This window comes from Mesoplodon bidens (genome assembly GCF_964165515.1).
Source record: "Mesoplodon bidens genome assembly, chromosome: 2".
NCBI classification, from domain to species: Eukaryota; Metazoa; Chordata; class Mammalia; order Artiodactyla; family Ziphiidae; genus Mesoplodon; species Mesoplodon bidens.
In genome coordinates, this window is record NC_138177.1 from 72,997,005 (window position 1) to 73,020,440 (window position 23,436).

Sequence of the window (23,436 nt, forward strand, 5' to 3'; positions counted from 1 at the left end):
AATTTTCTTTAATAATTTATTTTGGGACTCCTCCCCCAACCCCCATTCTCAGATGTTTTGGTTCTCTCTTTGATTGTATGTCACAAACTGAACCTTTGCACATTTCTTTTTTTTTTTTTTTCTTTGCGGTACGCGGGCCTCTCACTGTTGTGGTCTCTCCCGTTGCGGAGCACAGGCTCCGGACGCACAGGCTCAGCGGCCATGGCTCACAGGCCTAGCCGCTCCGCGGCATGTGGGATCTTCCTGGACCGGGGCACAAACCCGTGTCCCCTGCATTGGCAGGCAGACTCTCAACCACTGTGCCACCAGGGAAGCCCCTCTCTGCACATTTCTTGAAGATGTTTTCTGAATATTTTCATAAGTAGACTTAAGATTCTTGCCGTACTTATAGTTCTGATTTTTAACATAGTTTTGCAAGTAATTTATGTTCCATACAATCACTTGGGAAAAATTTGTCCATAAGCATTTTTCTTTACATTTTTTAGTGCTTGTCCTAGAGTTTGCAGTATACATTCACAACTAATCTAAGTCCACTTTAAAATAACACTGTATTGCTTCACAGATACCTTATAATAATAAAATAACACAAATTCCTCCCTTTCATTCTTTGTCTCTTGTATCATTACTGTCATTCATTTCAGTTATACACAAGGATATACATACACATCATACATTATTGAATATGTTGTTGCTATTAAAATACACTGTTTTCTGTTAGATCAATTAAGAATAAGAAAAGTAGAGAATTCCCTGGTGGTCTAGTCTAGTGGTTAGGACTCTGTACTTCTACTGCAGAGTGCATGGGTTCAACCCCTGGTGGGGGAACTAAGATCCCACATGCCACGCGGTGAGGCCAAAAAAAAAGAGAGAATAAGAAAAAGAAAAGTTCTTATTTTACCTTCACTTTTTCTTCTCCAGTGGTCTTTTTTTCTTTATGTAGATCCAAGTTTCTGACCTATGTCATTTTCCTTTTCTCTAAAGAACTTCTTTTAATACCTTGCAAGACAAGTCTACTGGCAACAAACGCCCTCAATTTTTGTTTGTCAGAGAAAGTCTTTGTTTCTTCTTCACTTGTAAAGGATAATTTCACAGGTTACAGAATTCTAGGTTATTTTTTTTCTTCCAACACTTTAAATATTTCACTCCACTCTCTTCTTGCTTGCATGGTTTCCGAGGAGAAGTTGGATGTAATTCTTAGTTTTGCTCATTTGTAGCTAAGAGGACAGTCTTTAGTCCTATGATTAGGTCTCAGTCTTTTGGTTAGCCTGTACCTCTAGACTGTAAACTTCACAGATACTTCTCGGTGCCCCCTCCCCTCTTAGGTAGGACAGGATAGCTAGAGTGGACTAGAGTTGGATCATTTCCTCCCCCCAGATCAGTTAGGCTTTGTTAAATCCCAGCAGGCTAGGCTCTGGTTAATAGTTTCTGAGGTTACTAGTTTTTCTAAGGGCAGACCTTGTTACGAACCAAATGGTGTGGCATATTCCAAAGTGGTTCGTTTTCCCCTCCCACAGCGGGAATTAAGAGGGGACTTTTCTCATCTTGTGAACCTCTTAGAGATCCAGGAGATAAAACTCATAAAACTGTGGGGGAATCACAATAACTGAGTCCTCCTGGAGTTTTCAACTCTCAAAATTGTCAACATTGAGCCTCCAGCAATTTGTCAGAGTTCAGATTTCCCTACCCTAGCACTCACTCATTCCACCAGGGTCTCAGCTCATGGGTTTCTGCTCTGGTAAATGATGATTCTCTGTCAGTCGCTGCAGTTTTGGGGGCAGTAGTTTGCCCTGTGACCTCACTTCTATTATGGATATAAATGGTTGATTTTTAAGTTTGTTTAACTTTTCACTTGTTGTTAGGACAGAATGGTAACCTCCAAGCTTCTCCATAAACCTGTAATCAACAAACATTGCAATAGAATTGTGTATAATTGGTTTACAAGGGGACGAAATTGTGAATTTCCATCTACATCTCAGCTTTCATTGCATGCAGACTAGTTTCAGAATCTTCCACGTAATAGTAGAATGATAGGAGGAACTTTCCAGCACATATCATGTAAAAACGAATATATAAGGCACATCGCTGTTTTAGTGGGTTCCAGTAAACAAACTACTTTGAACAGGTTTTCCTGTGTTGATATTGTTATCTATAGAGTGTAACTTTAAAGTTTTCCTGTGTTCAAGTGCTCTTTTTTAACATGTAATAAGGCTATCCCTTCCTGTTTCATTAATTTAAGTACATGACAAGTTAATTTCAGAATCTCTTAGTATGGCAAGAATGATGAAAATAGCCTACTGTATTTCTGTTTACAGACTAATTCTGTAACTGAAATTCTATGCTATAATTCTCTAAACACACAACTTGAGGACGTGAGCAAAACATCCTATTCTTAATTCCCAAATCATAAGTTAGGAGCTCATAAACTTCACTGTGATTGTTCTGTTATCAGTATCAAATAATAATTTAAATTATTTTTCCTTTTTTTAACTGATTTTCCTATTCTCTATAAATTTTTTTTCAGTCAGATTCATTCTGTTGTTATGGCGTGTGAGTTGCAGATATCTTTCAGCAAACAATCAGAACAATTTTAATTTTATCATCCTTTACTGTCAAGCATGCATGTCTGATGTGTGAGATACAGAAGTAGCATATTTAATTATATCATTAACATTTTGTTCACAGCAGAGTGAGACATTAGGAACAAGTTTTTCAATAAAATGTTTTCTCAAAAGAACTTTGCAACTTGAGCAAATCTCAAAATTTTTTTGTCATCAACTACAGAGGATGATTGGCGGTTTGTAGAAACACTTCAAAAAGCTTATTCAAATTTTACGCCTCATGAATCGTCATCATAAAGACATTTTAAGACATTTAATTTTTTTGTATGGAATGAGAATAACCCTCGTTTTAGATGTTTTGTTCTCCTTTAACATTTTCTTCTTTTTATACTATTTATTATGTCCGGATTAAAGTTGAATTATAATGGATAAAGATGATTTATTTTGGAGTTTCTCTTGTGAAATTTTGAGCCAAATTGACGTTTTGCTTTTATTTAATTTTCACACAATGTGAATAATTCCCAAATAGGAATTTTCTTGAAAGACTCAAGGATGGCTGAGAGTAAAATACTTCACTTAAAGGTTAATACGTTTAATGTTATTTAGCTTAGTGTACTAAAATTTTAGGAAGATTAGAATTATGATATAGAGGACTTCCCTGGTGGTCCAGGGGTAAAGAATCTGCCTGCCAATGCAGGGGACGCGGGTTCGATCCCTGGTCGGGGAACTAAGATTGCACACGCCATGGAGCAGCTAAGCCCTCGCAACCACAACTGCTGAGCTCTCGCACCTCAATGAAAGATCCCACATGCCTCAATTAAAAGATCCCACATGCTGCAACTAAGACCTGACACAGATTTTTAAAAAAATAATAAATAAATCATAAAAAAATATGATATAAATGCAGTTCTTATTATTCTGTCTTATATGATTATTTTAATTTTATTAGCATTTATTTACTTATTTAATATATTTATTTATTTTTGGCTGCGTTGGGTATTCGTTGCTGCATGTGAGCTTTCTCTAGTTGTGGCAAGCGGAGGCTACTCTTCGTTGTGGTACGTGGGCTTCTCACTGTGGTGGCTTCTCTTGTTGCAGAGTATGGGCTCTAGGTGCGTGGGATTCAGTAGTTGTGGTTCGCAGGCTCTAGAGCGCAGGCTTAGTAGTTGTGGCACACGGGCTTAGTTGCTCCAGGGCAGCATTTATTTACTTAATCTTAAGATAATGTTTATACACATCTAGATAACACACTCTTAATGTTTATATTGCCAGTCAGTTTCCTTGTTTATTTAATTATGTGATAGTTTTATTTTAGACCATGAAATTAACAGCTTTTATAATAAGTATTTCAGTACTAGTTATAGTTTTGCAGTAACCCCTGTACCTCAACTTCTTTATTAAATGTTACCACATGATAACCGTAAGGAAATTCTTCACTCCATGTTTCAAATAGAATGCTCACCTGTATTTGAAAGTGAAAATTCAAATAATACCATAAATTTGAGTGGCATGCCTTGTTTGTATTACTAACAATGTTAAACTAATTGTAATTGGTAGTAATCTATTCTATCATGTTGATTGTTCACAAGGTTTGTGATGCCAGAAATAACATGGGAATAAGCATTTACTTATTTTATTTTTCTGGCCACGCCACGTGGCCCTTGGCAGTGAAAGCATGGAGTTCTAACCACTGGACTGCCAGCGAAGTCCCAGGAATAAGTATTTGGTGGTTTAGCTTTCCTGAGACTGAAGCCAAACTTGGTAAAAAATCTGCCTTCAAGTATTAATTCATAATATCTTTTATTTATTTATTTTTTTGAGATATTGGAGGGTTTTTTGGTTGTTATTTTTTTAAAAACTACATCTCAGTCTTTTCCTTTATATATTTCTTGTTACCTTTCTCCCTGAAAAATTACCCCTACCTAGAGAAGGACTAAAAATTTACCTCCAGTTTATTCTAAGCCTATTCAAGGTGGGCAGTCGGGACTAGGATTCTTCAGGGTCTGTACCCTCAGTGAGCCACCTCTCAAGAAGAACTCACAGTTCGAAACGAAAAAACAAGAAAGTTATCGAGGGACTTCCCCGATGGCACAGTGGTTAAGAATCTGCCTGCCAGTGCAGGGGACACAGGTTCGAGCCCTGGTCTGGGAAGATCCCACATGCTGCGGAGCAACTAAGCCTGTGTGCCATAACTACTGAGCCTGCACTCTAGAGCCTGCAAGCCACAACTACTGAGCCTGTGTACCACAACTGCTGAAGCCCACGCACCTAGAGCCAAACCCGTGCTCCACAACAAGAGAAGTCACTGCAATGGAAAGCCTGCAAACTGCAACGAAGAGTAGCCCGCACTCCTGCAACCAGAGAGAAGGCTGCGCATAGCACCACAGACCCAACATAGCCACACACACACACAAAAAATGTCCAGGCAGATTTTCAAAAAGAAACCAATGATATATGTATTCTAGATGTGAAAATAATATTTTCTTGATGAAAAATGCATTTATTGACATTTAAAAACAGTGAATAATTAGTTTAAGCATCCAGTTTAGACACAGCTGTGGAGAGAATAGTGAACTAGAAAATAGCATTGAGAAAATTACCTAGAATGTAGCCAATCCAGAGATGTCAAATATGATAGGAAGAATAAAGAGAAGATAAAGGATGATAATAGGAAGTCCAGTATGTTCTAATGGAGTCCTGAAGAATAATTGAGGAGATGTAATATTTGCCAGGTAATTTTCCAGAATTGATTATTTATGAAGGACAAGTTCTGAAAAGGATTAATAAAGCTATATGTACACTGAGACACATCTTAGTGAGTCTATAGAGTATCAAAGACAAAAAATCCAAAAAAAAATGAGAATTAGATAAAGGAGTGACAGTTAAACCAATATTAGGCCTTTAAACATCGATTAAAGTAGGAAATCAATTGTATCTTCAAATACTGAGAGGAGATAACTGCCAATTCATAATAGAGCTTCCTCAGCATGTTTTAGCAGAATAGGTTGCAGATTTAGTAAGATACTGTTTCCAGATATTTTGCTGGGAATTATAAAAACATAAAGTCACCTTCATGAAAAGAATGAAGGATAAAACAACAATACAAGAGCTTAGGAAACAGGAGAGACCTCTAAAGGCACCCAAGGAGACAAATAGAGGGAAAAAAATCAATTATATAAAAGTAAAATTAGAAGCAGCACATGTGAAAACAGTGAGAAAGAAGGAACAAAATGGAAATGACCAAAGTTCAAAAGGATGGGAGAATTGTGATATATATGGGGAAAAAAAAGAAAATACAACATACGCATAATTGATATCTTTAAAGAAGAAGAAATTTTGATTTAGATCAGTCTTAAAGCCATAATGTAAGGGCATTTTTCACAAATAACAGAAAATTCATGGAAACAATTACTGTATTATTAGACTTTATCAGTAAAGTTAAGAATCTCTTTGTGAGCCAGATCAAAGGATGAAATTACTTCAGAAGGATAAAATTCAAGATGTTCTCAAACATCAAAATCCAGAACCAAAGAACAGTGGAGCAAAATCCATAATGTCCTCAAATTGGACAGTTCATCTATACCAAAGTGATAGTGATGAACATTTCTGAACACTTGAAATCAGGGAATGTTTTTCTCATTCTTCAAGGAACTCTAGAAAACAACCTTTAATCTTTTTATTAGCCACAAAGGAATGGAAAGGCTAAACAAAGGGACTGCTGTTGGTTTGTGAATTAATAAACAATGTGGAAATGAGAGAGAATATGTCATTTAAGTATATACTGATTTCTTAATTTATTATAGTAGGAGTCAGTGTCATTTGAAGTTGATAAAACTGATACAGTAAAAAACTGATACAGTAAAAAGAATATATCTAATTGGATAATGAGGCAGCCACAGGAAGAATATGGTAATTTAATCACTGCTGATAGTCAAGTCAGCAAATATTGAAGGCTAAGTATATTATAAGTTAGTTTTTTGAACTTCTCTAGAACAGAAGTATACATGTTCCAGATTTTTTAATGCAACAAAAAAATAAGCACATTTCACCTAGTTAAAAAAAATGTTTAGGCTATGAAAGGTCAAAATAGCAAAATATGGTATAACTGATTCACTTTGCTATACAGCAGAAACTAACACAACATTGTAAATCAACTATACTGCAATAAAATTTTTTTAAAACGTAACAAAATATGATAGTGTACTATAGTCTACTAGGGTTGTCCTAACAAAATATCACAGACTGGGTAGTTAAAAACAGGAAACAGAACTCACAGTTCTGGAGTCTTGGGAGTCCAAGATCAGTTTGCCATCAGCATTGGTTTCTGACGAGGGCTCTCTTCCTGGCTTAGAGACAGCCACTTTCTCACTGTTTCCTCCATGGCCAAGTGTAACAAACGAGATACCTGAGCGCTCTCGCTCTTCTTATAAGGACACCATTTTTATTGGAGTAGGGCCCCACTTTTATGACCTCATTTAACCTTAAATAAAGGCCTCCTTAAAGGCCCTCTCTCCAAATACAGTCACATGGGCGCATTAGGGCTTCTACATTTGAATTTGGGGTTATGCAGTTCAGTCCATAACAGATGGACACTCACAAAAACTGAACATACGTACAGTAAGCTACCACAAGAAGTAAAAGTAATATTTTCTGATCACAATGCAGAAAAACTAGAAATTAATAAAAAACAGATAGTAAAAACTTTATGGTCTGGAAATTACCAGATCTCAGAATTTGTAGAAAATAAACAAAATAACTTTTGATTTTCATGGAAAGCTGTATTTAAAGGGAAGATACCTTTAAATATTAATTAAAAGGAAAATAATAAAAATAAATGGAATAAATCATTCAACTCAGTAGTTACCAAGAGAACAAAATAATCTTAAGAAAAGAAGACTGTCTGAGAAACCTGAAGGCGGAAGTGAACTAGAAAACAAAGGCAGTAACTCTCCAAATAGTGGTTCCTTTGCGGGGAAATGAAACATATTTAGCAAGTCTAACCTGGAAATAAAGAAAAATGAGGGAAAACAATATATAAATTAAGTAGTGCTAAAGGGCAAATAATTCCAGATAAGTAGAAGTTAAAAGGAAACTATAAGAAATTGTCTTTTAATTATATGCAGCTAAATGTGAAAAGTGAAAATGATTTTTTAAAAAAGATAATTTACTAAATCTGAGTTCAGAAATCAGAAAATTTTAACTGACCAATCACCATAAATATAATAGAGAAGTCCCTCAAAAAGCTACTACTGTTGTCAAAAAATGCTGGTCTTAGATGGCTTTAGTTTAATTCTGTAAAACTTCAGGGAAAGATAATTTCAAAATGATTTAAATGTTTCAGAGCATACGAAAGGAAGGAAAGTGAGTATAAAATTAATCCTAAAAACTTACAAAGATAGCACAAAAAGGGAAACTACAAAATAATCTTGCTTAAGCAAAAATTCAGTTTCTTCTGAATACGGGTAAAGTTCACTTTAGCTTACTTTTAAATACATATACAAGGAGGACTACACACAGTCCCTTTTATATTTGTTGAATTAATTGAAGGTATATTACTCTTATTTAATTATACCACTGCTTAAGAATATACATCGATAATTTTTAGTGATAAAAACTTATCTTTTATAGTAAATAGTCTGTATAATTCTATAATGACTTCATTTTAGTCTCAAGGTTACAAATAATTCCTTGGAAATTTAAATCTTTAAATGTCAGAGCAAAGTCTTTTGCCTGTCTTACCAAAAAGGCTTAATTAAGCATATCTCAGTTTGGGAAGATACAGAATAGATTTGCTTTACATTTTATAGAAACAAGTTCATAAATATTCACTTATCTTTACTGAATGTTGTGATATCTCTGTGCTTGTCTTCTTAAGGCATTCGGTGTCATTAACAACTGATAGCTAAGGCTGACAATCTCTGACTTCAGTTATACTTTCCTGAGTTAAAGAATATGGGCCTAATATTCTCTTTTCCTCATACGTAGGCATAATGATGCAAAATGCTAAGTAAACTACCAGCATACTGTTTCAGCAGCACATTAAAAGAGATATGCATTATAAAGGGGCAACACAAGCAATCCTTTTGGAATTGGGTAAAGGGTATACTGGACCTCTGTTTCATATAATTACATGTGAATCTACAATAGAGCTATATACCATTATGAACTGTGTTTTTTCCCCAGGAATCCAAAGGAGTACAATACTAGGAAATGTGTTACTATAATTAATTATACTAATAGTTAAAAAATAAAATAGGTATTTCCTTAATGTGTTAAATAGAAATATGTAAAAATATATAATGTATGTAAAAATATAAATGTATATATGTACACATATATATGTATACACATATGTATAATGCTTAATGAGGGGACACCAGGGCATTCTCATTAGACTGTCAATGAAGAGAATTCCCTTTTTCATCACTGGTATTTAATAATGTTAATGAGATACTAGTTAATAAAATTAGAAAATAGGAATTAGAAGGATAAAAATAGAAAAGGTAAAATTACTGTTACTTGCAAGTGATGTTATATACCTTGAAATCACAAGAGAACCAGTCAAAAAAAATGATAAGAGAATTCAGTGAGGTAATTGACTAATAGAGAAATAAATGAGATATCAGTAGCCTTCATACAAATAAACAAGTTAGAAGAAGAGATTCCATTAGGAACGAGATAAAATATCTAGGAATAAACTTAAGTATAAGGGTTTAATATTTAAAGGAAGAAAGCTTCAAAACACTAGTGAATTTTGAACAAATAGAAAAGCTTAAAATGTTGAATAAAAAAAATCATAAAGATGTCCATTGTCCCAAAATTTAATTGCACTTTTTTTTATTGTGGTAAAATATACATAACGTCAAATTTACCTTTTTTACATGTACAGTTCTGTGAGCAGTAAGTACATTCACACACCATCCATCTCCAGAACTTTTTCAGTCTTCCCCAACTGAAATTCTGTTAATTCCTGTTAAATAGTGACTCCCTATTCCCCCCATCCCATAGCCCTTGGTAACAGCCATTTTACTTCCTGACTCTTTGAATTTGACTTAATACTCTAGGTATCTCATACAAGTGGTATCATATAGTATTTGTATTTTTGTGACTGTCTTATTTCATTGAGCATAATGTCCTTGCGGTTCATCCTTGTTGTAACGTGTCAAAATTTCCTTACTTTTTAAAGTTGAATAATATTCCATTGTACATATATACCACATGTTACCATTCATCTGTCAGTGGAGTTGCTTCCACCTTTTGGCTGTTTGTGAGTAATGCTGCTGTGAGCATCAGTGTACAAATATCTATTCAAGTCCCTCCTTTCACTTCTTCAGGGTGTTTGCAAATTTAACAATCAAAATTAAAGTAATACATACTTTTTGGCACCAGGTACGTTGCTTAGAAAATTTATATGGAAAAATAAGCAAGAGTAGTCAAGACACTTCTGAAAAGAACAGTAACATGTAGGAATAAGACTTATCAGATAATTAAAGTTAAAATGGTTAGAACATTGTGGTATTGGTGCATGGACAGAGAGAAAATTAATGACCCAGAATGGAGTATCTAGCAATAGAACCAAGTATGTACGAGAATTTAGTACATGAGAAGTGTATTTTGTATCAGAGGATGAATGATGAAATGATTTCATGTATATACATACACACATATGTATTAAACTTAAAGGCTGTATGGCTTTTCATTTCTTTTTCACTGCTATATTTCATTTGAGAATAAAAAGATGCCATTATTTTCCACATTAAAAAGAAATTACTTTGATTCCACTTTATTTTCTAGCTCTGCCTCCTTATTTCTCTGTTTCCTTGCTGTTCTTTAGATTTCTCTCTGCCCATTCTCTTTTAAACCCATTCCAATCATGTTATTGTGAGATCTTAGTTCCCCGACCAGGGATTGAACCCAGGTCCCCAGCAGTGGAAGTGTGGAGTCCTAACCACTGGACCGCCAGGGAATTCCCATGTTTTTGCTCTTGTACTTTATAGAAACTGCCTTTGCATGGTTACCAGTGACCATCCCCACACCACAATGCTAAATCCAACAAACAAATACATGTTTTCATTTGTTTGATCTGTCAGCAGCAGTTGGCAGTCATCACTCTTGGAAATAACTTTTTTTACTTCATCTCCAAGGTACCACACGTTCACTCACTCTGCCTTTTTTCCCCCCTCTTGTTGCTACCTTCTGGCCTCCTCAGTCTTTTGCTAGTTCTTCATCTTCTTGATCTTTTAATGTTGTAATGCCTCACTGTTAGTCTTTAATCCTCTACTCTTCTGTTTATATTCACCCTGTTGACTTAAAAAATATATATACACAACCTGAGAGTTAATATATACACAGCGTGAGAGTTAAGTTTTATTTGGGGCAAAACAAGGACTGCAGCATTTCAGATAACTGAGAAACTACTGCTCCGAGGAGGTATGGGGAGGGGCCAGGGTATATAGGAGTTTTGCAACAAAGAGCAGGTAATTGGGAACGTCAAAAGATTATTGTTAAAACCAGGTATCTCAAGTTAAGGAATTTAGCGCTTTTCTATATATGGGAAGATGCAAGAGTCTGGGCTCACTAAAATCATTCCTTTGATATGCACCTGAGCTATCTGGGGCCTGTATTTTCACATCCTGAGTTTCCTCAGGGCTCACCACAGGGAGTGGCTGCAGTCTGATGGCTGCTAGATGGCAGGTATTCTTTTCAGCCCTGAGTTTCCTCAGGGCTCACCAGCTCACGTTGGAGGGCTGCAGTCATTGGTGACTGTGACATCCTTTGTTTATTGATATGGCAGGAAATATTCCATTTATAAATATTCCACTGATCAACCCTCACCTGGTTATGCGAACCAGGCTCAAGGTTTTAAATATCTATAAGCTGTTGTCTTTCAAATTTGAATCTTCCTGTTCAGACCTCTTTATTTGGATGTTTAGAACACATTTCAGTTTTAACATGTCCAAAACTGAACTCCTCATAGTCATTTTCAACTCTCCTCCAACTACAGTCTTTGTTACCTTTTCAGCACTTCCACTGTTTCTACGTCACTATCATCTCTTGTCTAGAAAACTGTAATAGATTGCTAACAAGACTCCATGCTATTACCCTTAAATCCTTACAGCTTTATGAAGAGAGCAGCTAGAGGGAGGGAATATTTGAAGATGTAAGTGAAATATCACTCTTCTGTTCAGAATCTTTTAGTGCTTTCCCATTTTATTCAGAGTAAAAGCTCAAGCCTTTATAATGGCCTAAATGCCCTCCATGATAATAATAGCTCTTTCTGATCACATATTCTGTTCTCCCTGAGTCAGTTGCTTAAGTCCTGCCACATTAGCATTCTTGATGTTCCTGTAGATAACTTACTTCATGTCCTTGCTCAGATGTTACCTGATCATTGAGGCCTAGTCCAGTCACCTAACTCAATTTTGCAAACTCTCACAGCACTCTCAATTTGCTTTTCTTTTTCCCATAGCAATTAACACCTTCCAACAAGTAATATTTTAAAAGTTTATTGTTTTTCTTTATTGTCTTTCCCACTAAAATGTAAGCTTTGTGAGAGTAGAGATTTTTGTCTTTATTGTTCTTTGTTTTATTTCCAACAGTGAGTGGGCACCCAATAAATACTTGTTGAATGAAGAATTAGGTCACATACCTCCTCTACATAAAACCTTCCAAAGGCTTCCCCTCTCTTGGATTAAAAAAAAAAGTCTGTCCCCCTACCTTCTGCCTGACCACTCTTCCCTTGATTACTCTGGCAAACCTGGATTCCTTGAATTTATCAATATGAGGTAAGTTCCTGCCTCAGGGCCTTTGCTCCTGCTGTTTCCTGTTTTTAGTATCGTTCTTTTCTCAGGCAGCTACATAGACTCCTCCTTCACCTCCTTTGGGGTTCTGCACAAATGTAACCTCAATCAGGACTTTCCTGACAACCTGTTTTTTTATTTATTTTATTTTATTTTTGGCTGCGTTGGGTCTTCGTTGCTGTGCACGGGCTTTCTCTAGTTGCGGTGAGCGGAGGCTACTCTTTGTTGCAGTGCGTGGGCTTCTCATTGCGGTGGCTTCTCTTGTTGCAGAGCACAGGCTCTAGGCACACGGGCTTCAGTAGTTCTGGCTTGCAGGCTCTAGAGCTCAGGCTCAGTAGTTGTGGTGGGTGCACGGGCTCCACGGCATGTGAGATCTTCCCGGACCAGGGCTCTAACCCGTGTCTCCTGCATTGGCCGGTGGATTCTTAACCACTATGCCACCAGGGAAGGCCCCTGACCACCTGTTTTAATATTGCAAATCCTTTCCAATCCTAGTCTTTCCTCTTCTTCTATGCTCTCTGATTTTCTCCGTAGCCTATTTCACCATCTGATATACTGAATATTACACCTATCTTTTTATTGCCTCTACCCCTATCATGCATTAGGATAAAATCTCCGCAGTGAAGGAGATTTTTTTTTCCATTACTGTTATTCCTAGCACTTAAACAATGGTACTTAAAACTATTTGTTGAAAAAATGAATTCCTGACGAAGCAAGAATTCAAGATTATAAAGTAAATTAATAGTGTTCTTGAATACCATCAGTTTAGAGTTAGAAAATGTAACAAAAAAATTATTCACAAAAGTAATAGTATTATGAAATATTTAGAAATAAACTTGACAGCAACTGTTTAGGATCTATATGGATAAAATTATAAATATCTAGTAACACCAAAAAGCTTGACTAAGTAGATAACATTTGCTTTGTTATTGTGGAGCTAAAGTTAATGTTGAGATATCTTTTTTTCCTGTTTTAATATATAAAGTTAATGCCAAGTGGAGTTCTTCAAAACTTTATATGAACCTCAAGGTCATCTAGAAGTATACATATGCAAAAACAACCAGGGAGCCTTACGGAAATGTTCTAAAGTTAATGGTTATGGTTGCACAACTCTGAATATACTAAAAACCATTGAACTTGTGCTCAGAAAGGGTAAATTTTATGGTATGTGAATTATATCTCAATAATGTTATAAATAAGGAATTTCTATAGGATTACAAAAAGGAAAAAATAGCCTTTTTAAGTATTAAAACATACTGCAAAGTGTCCACATATTATTAGTGGCTCAGGAATAAACATAAATGTAAGTGAAGCAAAATGGAGAGCTTAGACCCAAATATGAATAAAAATATGTGAGAAATGTATTTCAAATCAGTGAATGTGAAATGAGAAATGGAAAAACTCTTAGAACAACGGACAAAACCTTTTCAGGTAAAAGCTGCTTCTCTACCCACAGATTATGTTTTAAAAATTCAAAATAGATAAATAATTTAAAGTAAAAGTAAGAATGAGACCATAAAAACATTCGTTGAAAATGTGGTGAAGATTGTCATCTTTAGGAGGATGTGATCGCTCCAGTTATGCTATGAAAACAACTATAAAACTAAAGAGATTATTTTATCTAGTATAATGGTTAAGAGCTTTAGCTATGAAATCAGACTATGTTTAAAGCATATTTTCAATCACTTAATGGTTAAGTGACCTTGACCAGGTAATCTAGTATCTAAGCTATTCCTATTTAAAAAAAAATAAATTTAATGAGGATAATTACATTAACCACATCATATGGTTGCTGTGAGGATCAAATGACAGAATATGTGTGGTACTTAGTACAGTTTTTCATATGTTTCTGAATACATTTAACTGCTTTTTAAGAAAAATAATAGGAAGTAGAAGGACAACCAGTAAATTGGGAGACAAATGTTCAACATGAGAGAAATAAATATTATTTCAAAAATATTAAGGGCTCTTCTAAATAAGAATTGATAAACTCCACAATTCAGAAAAAAGACATGGACCTCAAACAGCTATTACACTGCTGAAAAAATATAGAAGGCCTGCAAAATCATGTGACAGGATGTCTTGTTCATAACCAGGCAGTAAGTGAAATGTAAATAGAAATGCCCCAAAAGTGTATCTATAGGTTGTGAAATCTTAAACCCTGACAATGGGAATAAAAAATATTTTCTTCACATTTAGAACATTGACATTCACAAAAAGAAAACTCACATAGCGTAATGAGAAAACATTACAAGCTGTATAAGAACACAAACCGACAGTAGGGAAAGAGTCAACAGATGAACATAGCCTTCACTACCACAGAGCTGGAAATATTGAAACCATCTGAAAGATTTTGAAATGGTTAAAATGGGCAAAAAGATAACCATTTGATAAAAACAGGACGATAACAAGTTGATTTGAAAATGAACCAAATAGTAATTAATCCTAGAAATAATGGTGTTTGAAATGAAAACTCAATGAGTTTATTGGAACAGTAAATGAGAGAGCGTATTTTCTGAAGATAACTATAACCAAATCACCCAATTGTCAAGGTTTGGGAACATTAAGATTGACATGAATATGGTTAGTCTGATGTTTAATTTCAAAATTGTCAGATGCAAGGTTGTCAGTTGTTACTGTTTCTGCCATAAGAATATCATTGCCTAAAAATGCAGAATATCAGAAGTCACAAGGTATTATCTTGGGTTACAGAAATGTAGTGTTTATAAACTCTGAATTTTTATAATAAACTTTTTTCCATTAAAAAAGCTTTTCTTGATGCAGAGCTGTCCTACACCTGTAACTATTTATTATATATACCCTTTTTAAAAAAAAAACTTTATTTATTTATTTGGCTGCATCAGGTCTTAGTTGTGGTGTATAGGCTCTTCGTTGTGGCATGTGGGCTCCAGAGCACGCAGGCTCAGTAGTTCCGGTGTGTGCACAGGCTCAGTAGTTGTGGCACATGGACTTAGTTGCGCCACAGCATGTGGGATCTTAGTTCCCCAACCAGGGATCGAACCCACGTCCCCCACATTGGAAGGCGGATTCTTACCACTGGACCACCTGGGAAGTCCCTATTGTACATACCCTTTGATCAAGCAATTCCACTTTTAGAAGTTGATCTGAAGGAAACAATTGGGCAAATAGGCAAAGATTTATATAATTGGATGTTCATCATTATATTCCTTACAAGAAGAAATAGCCGAAAACTGGGACTTCCCTGGCTGTTAAGAATCCAGGCTTCCTCCACTGCAGGGGGCACAGGTTCGACCCCTGGTCAGAGAACTGGGATCCTGCATGCCTCACAGCGCTGTTTAAAAAGCAACCAGTTTGAGGTTGATTTTATGAATTTTGAACTATTTTTGAACTATTACGAAACCATTGAATTGATAGTCTGACTCGATTTATTTGTGTAAAAAGGTGTCTTCCTCGTATTGTTTAAGTGGGCTATGAAACAGCAAGCATTTTGGGTCCCATTTTTATGAAAGAATGTACATGTATTTGAGTATATGGTGAAGTATCTGAAATGTAAAATTGTTTATTTATGGATGGTAGTGTTTATACCTTCCCTCTCTTCTAATGAGCATACTTCTATCTTTGTTTTCAAGTTGAAGAAAATTATATGCCTAAAATGATGTTTTGATACAATATCTTTTTCATTGACTAACATAATATACTCTTAAAAATGATACCTCTTATTCCTGGTTGTCATTTTAAGAGGTTCTTAGAAAGGTAAGAGAATAATATTACCAGTACCAATTGTAGCTTTCAACATCTTATTAATATTATCTCATTCACTCAGTTTATTCAGTGTCAGGATTTGGAAGAAAAAAATCTTTGAAACCAATATCAAATTATCTGCATTTTTTTGTTTTGTTTTTATTTTTTCCTTCTTTAATCATAGACCATTTACTGTGGGATACTAACTATTTTAGGGTGATTTTAATTAACCTGAGATATTCATTTCCATCAAAAGTGAAAAACCAGATTTCAGTACAGTCTTTTAAGCAGGTTAAGGGAGCTGGATGTTTCTACTTTTCTTTCAGACAGAATTTTTAAAATAACTTTTATTGAAGTATAACATAAATATAAATGTAACAACTCAGTGAATTTTCACAAACTCAACCACCGCATGTAGCCAGCATTCAGTTTAAGAAATGGAACATTACCAGCACCCACCAAGATCTTGTGCTCCTTTCTCATCACTGCCCCACACCAGGGGTAACCATTTTCCTGACTTTAAATATCATAATTAGTTGTGCCTCTTTGTGAACTTAATATAAATGGAGTTATATAGTACACACTTTTATTCTGTATCCTTTCACTTAGTCTTGTTTGTGAGCATTATCATAGTCATAGTTTGTTCAGACAGATTTTTAAAGGTAAGTTTTAAAATGGAAGTGTCACAATTTTCAGGTATAAATATATTTTAAAATACTTAATAAAGCCTTTCATTTTTAACTTTTGAAAAGTAACTGTAAAAATACAAAATGGGAATATTGTTTCTTTAACAAGATGGGAAGAAAATGTGTTTCTTTAATCGCAAGCTTAATATATGTCAGTTGAATATGAGACTGTCAGAAAAGCCAGTTTCCTCTTGGGCAAAATTGTAAGGGTCCAGTCCAAAAGAAGAGATAGTCCCCTTAATTTTGAGTCAATCAAATATTGTTTGTATCGTGTTTCCTCCCTCATAGGTTACTATTTTCATTAATCTTCTGTTTATTCTTCCATTATTAATATAACCAGATATGTATATATATTCATATTCCTGTCTTCTTACACAGAAGATAGGATATTATAACCACTGTCCAAATTCTTGCTTTTTTCATTTAGTAATACATATTAAAGAGCATTCGAAAGCAATATATTGATATCTTCTCTTTTTTTTTTCCAGTTTTATGGGAGCCCATTGTACAGATATACTTTGATATATTCAGCCAATCCCCTGTAGATAATCATTTAGACTGTTTTAGGGTTTTGCTACTAAAATGGTGGTACATTTTTAGCTTTTTGCAGACATTAGATTTTTTGCCAGTGTGTCTTGGGGTAGATCCCCTAAAAGTGGTCAAAGGAATAAATGCATGTGGTATTTTTCTAGTTATTGCCAATTTCTATTTTGTAGGGATTATACCATTTTACACATAAAACTTTTCCATATGCATGAATTTGGTTTTGGGTTTTCTATCCTGGCCCATTGGATCTTTTGTCTTTTCATGTGCTACACTGTTTTAGTGATAGAGGCTTTAAAAATTAATTTAATATTTGATAGTTATCCCCTTCTTTTTAGATTTTGCTAGGTATTCTTGCTTATATATTTTTCCCAATGAATGTTATAACTTTTCTTATTCCTGAGAGAATCTTGTTGGTATTTTTATTAGGATCACGTTAAATTTATAAATTTGCTTCGGGGAAATTGTCAGCTTCATGTCTTCCTATCCACAAACAGAGTATGTCTTTACATTTGTTCAAGTCTTTCATTTGTATTTTATAGTTAAGAAAGACTCTTTATTTCAGTTATACCTCAATAAAAAAAATTAAAAAAAAACTTTGCTGAAACGTGAAGAAGAAAAAAATCTTTGTTATCCAAAAAGTAAAATAGACTGTTGTGGGAAATGATAAATTCATTTGTAAAGTATATGATGAGGATTCATACATTAGATAGCAATTTATATTATGACTTAAAAGTTACTTCCAACTCTACGATTTTATATAAAAACACATTGTAAAGAAAATATGAACATATTTTATTGTCTTTTCTATTCTCACATGAAGAGAGAACTTGACTGCTCATTCAAGATTATAATTAAGAATGTGTTAAAGGAGTAAAAGTTGGTCAGGAATTGTCCTGCATTGGTTTGAAATCATTGAAATTAAATAAGGAGGTAGGCAAAGAACCATTATTTTAAACGAGGACCATGGGATATTGTAAATAACAATATCTTTTCAAAAACAGTACATTCATATGCTAATGTATATTTAGTCCATGTAAAGAGAAAGTAGACGATTAATTTGCCTTTTTAAAACAATGTCAAAAAATACCATAGGGATATTTCTAAATACTCAATAGTATGTATGTTCACATGGTTGAAAGTCAACAAAGATTACATCTTGATAGCCTCTGATATAGCAGTAGAGGAACTAACATACTGTGACAGTATAACATTAGTTAGGTTTTTAAAAAAAGCGCTATCGCCTATCTTCTATCTGATTTGTCATCATTTAGTTTGTTTGATTGTAATGCTAAACTGAAATGGTATATAAGCTTTACTCTCTCTGAAACCCTTTTCTTGTTCAAATTTTAGGATCCTTCAAAGTTGTACAAGAAATCAGGTGATGCTGCAGCCATTGAATGCCAGTCTGAGGAGAGCATCCATCTTCATTCACAGGGAGAAAACAATCCTTTGTCTAAGAAGCTTTCTCCAGTACACTCAGAAATGACAGATTACATTAATGCAGCATCATCTACTCTTGTTGGTAGCCAGGATCCTGATTTAAAGGACAGGGCATTACTTAATGGAGGAACGAGTGTAACGGAAAAGTTGGCACAGCTCATTGCAACTTGTCCTCCCTCCAAGTCTTCCAAGACAAAACCTAAGAAGTTAGGAACTGGCACTACTGCAGGATTGGTTAACAAGGATTTGATCAGGAAAGCAGGCGTTGGCTCTGTAGCTGGAATAATACATAAGGACTTAATAAAAAAACCAACTATCAGCACAGCGGTTGGATTGGTAACTAAAGATCCTGGGAAAAAGCCAGTGTTTAATGCAACAGTAGGATTGGTCAATAAGGACTCTGTGAAAAAACTAGGAACTGGCACTACAGCGGTATTCATTAATAAAGACTTAGGCAAAAAGCCAGGGAATATCACTACAGTAGGACTGCTGAGCAAAGATTCAGGAAAGAAGCTAGGAATTGGTATTGTTCCAGGTTTAGTGAATAAGGAACCTGGAAAGAAGCTAGGACTTGGCACTGTGGTTGGACTAGTGAATAAAGACTTGGGAAAGAAATTGGGTTCTACTGTTGGCCTAGTGGCCAAGGACTGTGCGAAGAAGATTGTAGCAAATTCAACAATGGGATTAGTTAATAAGGACATTGGAAAGAAACTAGTGAGTTGTCCTATGGCAGGACTGGTCAGTAAAGATGCCATAAACCTTAAAGCGGAAGCACTGCTCCCCACTCAGGAACCACTTAAGGCTTCTTGTAGTACAAACATCAATAGTCATGAAAGTCAGGAATTTTCTGAATCCCTGAAAGACAGTGCCACCAGCAAAACTTTTGAGAAGAATGTTATACGGCAGAGTAAAGAAAGCATATTGGAAAAGTTCTCAGTTCGAAAGGAAATCATTAATTTGGAGAAAGAAATGTTTAATGAAGGAACATGCATTCAGCAGGACAGTTTCTCATCCAGTGAAAGGGGGTCTTATGAAACCTCAAAGCATGAAAAGCAACCTCCTGTATATTGCACTTCTCCGGACTTTCAAATGGGAGTTGCTTCTGATGCATCTACAGCAAAATCCCCTTTTAGTGCAGTAGGAGAAAGCAATCTCCCTTCCCCATCACCTACTGTATCTGTTAATCCTTTAACCAGAAGTCCCCCTGAAACGTCTTCACAGATGGCTCCTAATCCGTTACTTTTAAGTCCTACCACAGAACTAATAGAAGAAATTTCTGAATCTGTTGGAAAGAACCAATTTACTTCTGAAAGTACCCACTTGAACATTGGTCATAGGTCTGTGGGTCACAGCATGAATATTGAATGCAAAGGGATTGATAAAGAGGTAAATGATTCCAAAACTACACATACAGATATTCCAAGAATAAGCTCTTCTCTGGGAAAAAAGCCAAGTTTGACTTCTGAATCCAGTATTCATACAATTACGCCTTCAGTTGTTAACTTCACTAGTTTATTTAGTAACAAGCCCTTTCTAAAACTTGGTGCAGTAACTGCATCTGACAAACACTGCCAAGTTACTGAAAGCCTAAGCACTACTTTGCAGTCCAAACCATTAAAAAAAAGGAAAGGAAGAAAACCTCGGTGGACTAAAGTGGTGGCAAGAAGCACATGCCGGTCTCCAAAAGGGCTAGAATTAGAAAGATCAGAGCTTTTTAAAAATGTTTCTTGTAGTTCGCTATCAAATAGTAATTCCGAGCCAGCCAAGTTTATGAAAAACATTGGACCATCTTCATTTGTAGATCATGACTTCCTTAAACGCCGATTACCAAAGTTGAGCAAATCTACAACTCCATCTCTTGCTCTCTTAACTGATAGTGAAAAACCATCTCATAAGTCTTTTGCTACTCACAAACTATCCTCCAGTATGTGTGTGTCTAGTGATCTTTTGTCTGATATTTATAAACCCAAAAGAGGAAGACCTAAATCTAAGGAGATGCCTCAACTGGAAGGTCCACCTAAAAGGACTTTAAAAATTCCTGCTTCTAAAGTTTTTTCTTTGCAGTCTAAGGAAGAACAAGAACCCCCAATTTTACAGCCAGAAATTGAAATTCCTTCCTTCAAACAAAGTCTGTCTGTGTCTCCTTTTCCAAAAAAGAGAGGCAGACCTAAGAGGCAAATGAGGTCACCCGTCAAGATGAAGCCACCTGTACTATCGGTGGCTCCATTTGTTGCCACTGAAAGTCCAAGCAAGCTTGAGTCTGAAAGTGACAACCATAGAAGTAGCAGTGATTTCTTTGAGAGTGAGGATCAACTTCAGGATCCAGATGATCTAGATGACAGTCACAGGCCAACTGTCTGTAGTATGAGTGACCTTGAGATGGAACCAGATAAAAAAATTACAAAGAGAAACAATGGACAGTTAATGAAAACAATTATCCGCAAAATAAATAAAATGAAGACTTTAAAGAGAAAGAAACTGTTGAATCAGATTCTTTCAAGCTCTGTAGAATCAAGTAATAAAGGGAAAGTGCAATCCAAACTCCATAATACAGTGTCAAGTCTTGCCGCCACATTTGGCTCTAAATTGGGCCAACAGATAAATGTCAGCAAGAAAGGAACCATTTACATAGGAAAGAGGAGGGGTCGAAAACCAAAAACTGTCTTAAATGGCATTCTTTCTGGTAGCCCTACCAGCCTTGCTGTTCTTGAACAAACAGCTCAGCAGGCAGCTGGGTCAGCATTAGGACAGATTCTTCCACCTTTACTGCCTTCATCTGCTAGTAGTTCTGAGATTCTTCCATCACCTATTTGCTCTCAGTCTTCTGGGACTAGTGGAGGTCAGAGCCCTGTAAGTAGTGATGCAGGCTTTGTTGAACCCAGTTCAGTGCCATATTTGCATTTACACTCCAGACAAGGCAGTATGATTCAGACTCTTGCAATGAAGAAGGCCTCAAAGGGGAGGAGGCGGTTATCTCCTCCTACTTTGTTGCCAAATTCTCCTTCTCACTTGAGTGAACTCACATCTCTGAAAGAAGCTACTCCTTCTCCTATTAGTGAGTCTCATAGTGATGAGACCATTCCCAGTGATAGTGGAATTGGAACAGATAATAACAGCACATCAGACAGGGCAGAGAAGTTTTGTGGGCAAAAAAAGAGGAGGCATTCTTTTGAGCATGTTTCTCTGATTCCCCCTGAAACCTCTACAGTCCTAAGCAGTCTTAAAGAAAAACATAAACATAAATGTAAGCGCAGGAATCATGATTACCTCAGCTACGACAAGATGAAAAGGCAAAAACGAAAACGGAAAAAGAAATACCCCCAACTCCGAAATAGACAGGATCCAGACTTTATTGCAGATCTGGAGGAATTAATAAGTCGCCTAAGTGAAATTCGAATCACTCATCGAAGTCATCATTTTATCCCCCGAGACCTTCTGCCAACTATTTTTCGAATCAACTTTAATAGTTTCTATACGCATCCTTCTTTCCCCTTAGACCCTTTGCACTACATTCGAAAACCTGACTTAAAAAAGAAGAGGGGAAGACCCCCTAAGATGAGGGAGGCAATGGCTGAAATGCCTTTTATGCACAGCCTTAGTTTTCCTCTTTCTAGTACTGGATTCTATCCTTCTTATGGCATGCCTTACTCTCCCTCACCCCTTACAGCTGCTCCCATAGGATTAGGTTACTATGGAAGATATCCCCCAACTCTTTATCCACCTCCTCCATCTCCATCTTTTACCACTCCACTTCCACCTCCTTCCTATATGCATGCTGGTCATTTACTTCTCAATCCCACCAAATACCATAAGAAAAAGCATAAGCTACTTCGACAGGAAGCCTTTCTTACAACCAGCAGGACTCCCCTTCTTTCTATGAGTACCTACCCTAGTGTCCCTCCCGAGATGGCCTATGGTTGGATGGTCGAGCACAAACACAGGCACCGTCACAAACACAGAGAACACCGTTCTTCTGAGCAACCACAGGTTTCCATGGACACTGGCTCTTCCAGATCCGTCCTAGAATCTTTGAAGCGCTATCGATTTGGAAAGGATACTGTTGGAGAGCGCTATAAACATAAGGAAAAGCACCGGTGTCATATGTCCTGCCCTCATCTCTCTCCTTCAAAAAGCTTAATAAACAGAGAAGAGCAGTGGGTCCACCGAGAGCCTTCAGAATCTAGTCCGTTGGCCTTGGGATTGCAGACACCTTTACAGATTGACTGTTCAGAAAGTTCTCCAAGTTTATCTCTTGGGGGATTCACTCCCAACTCTGATCTGGCCAGCAGTGATGAACATACAAACCTTTTCACAAGTGCAATAGGGAGCTGCAGAGTTTCAAACCCTAACTCCAGTGGCCGAAAGAAATTAATTGACAGCCCTGGACTGTTTTCTGCACAGGACACTTCATTAAATCGGCCTCACAGAAAGGAGCTGCTGCCTTCCAGCGAAAGGGCAGTACAGACCTTGACAGGTAAGAGGGTTATTTTGTTGCCTGTTGTTTGTGTTAGAGAAATGGTGTATTTTGCCTACTGGTTGCCTGATACGTGTACGTGAACTTTTAATAGCTCCAGTGTTTTTATAAATGTATTTTGAAATGTTATCTTCCAAGTTTTTATTTTCAGTAGATGTGAGAAGTAAGATAAGGCATGTCTTTGCATTAATTTTGAATTTTGAGAAGAG

At 36.1% G+C, this 23,436-nt stretch overlaps 1 protein-coding gene across 6 annotated transcripts in view; it reads left to right on the forward strand.

Moving 5' to 3' along the window:
- ASH1L (ASH1 like histone lysine methyltransferase) overlaps positions 1 to 23,436 on the forward strand; it is a 218,158-nt gene that overhangs the window by 44,790 nt on the left and 149,932 nt on the right. For all 6 annotated transcript variants that reach the window (XM_081219400.1, XM_081219399.1, XM_081219401.1 and 3 more), the window contains one exon: positions 18,664 to 23,227. In XM_081219400.1, the coding sequence (XP_081075526.1) occupies positions 18,664 to 23,227 (4,564 nt within the window). The remainder of the gene's footprint in view (positions 1 to 18,663; positions 23,228 to 23,436) is intronic.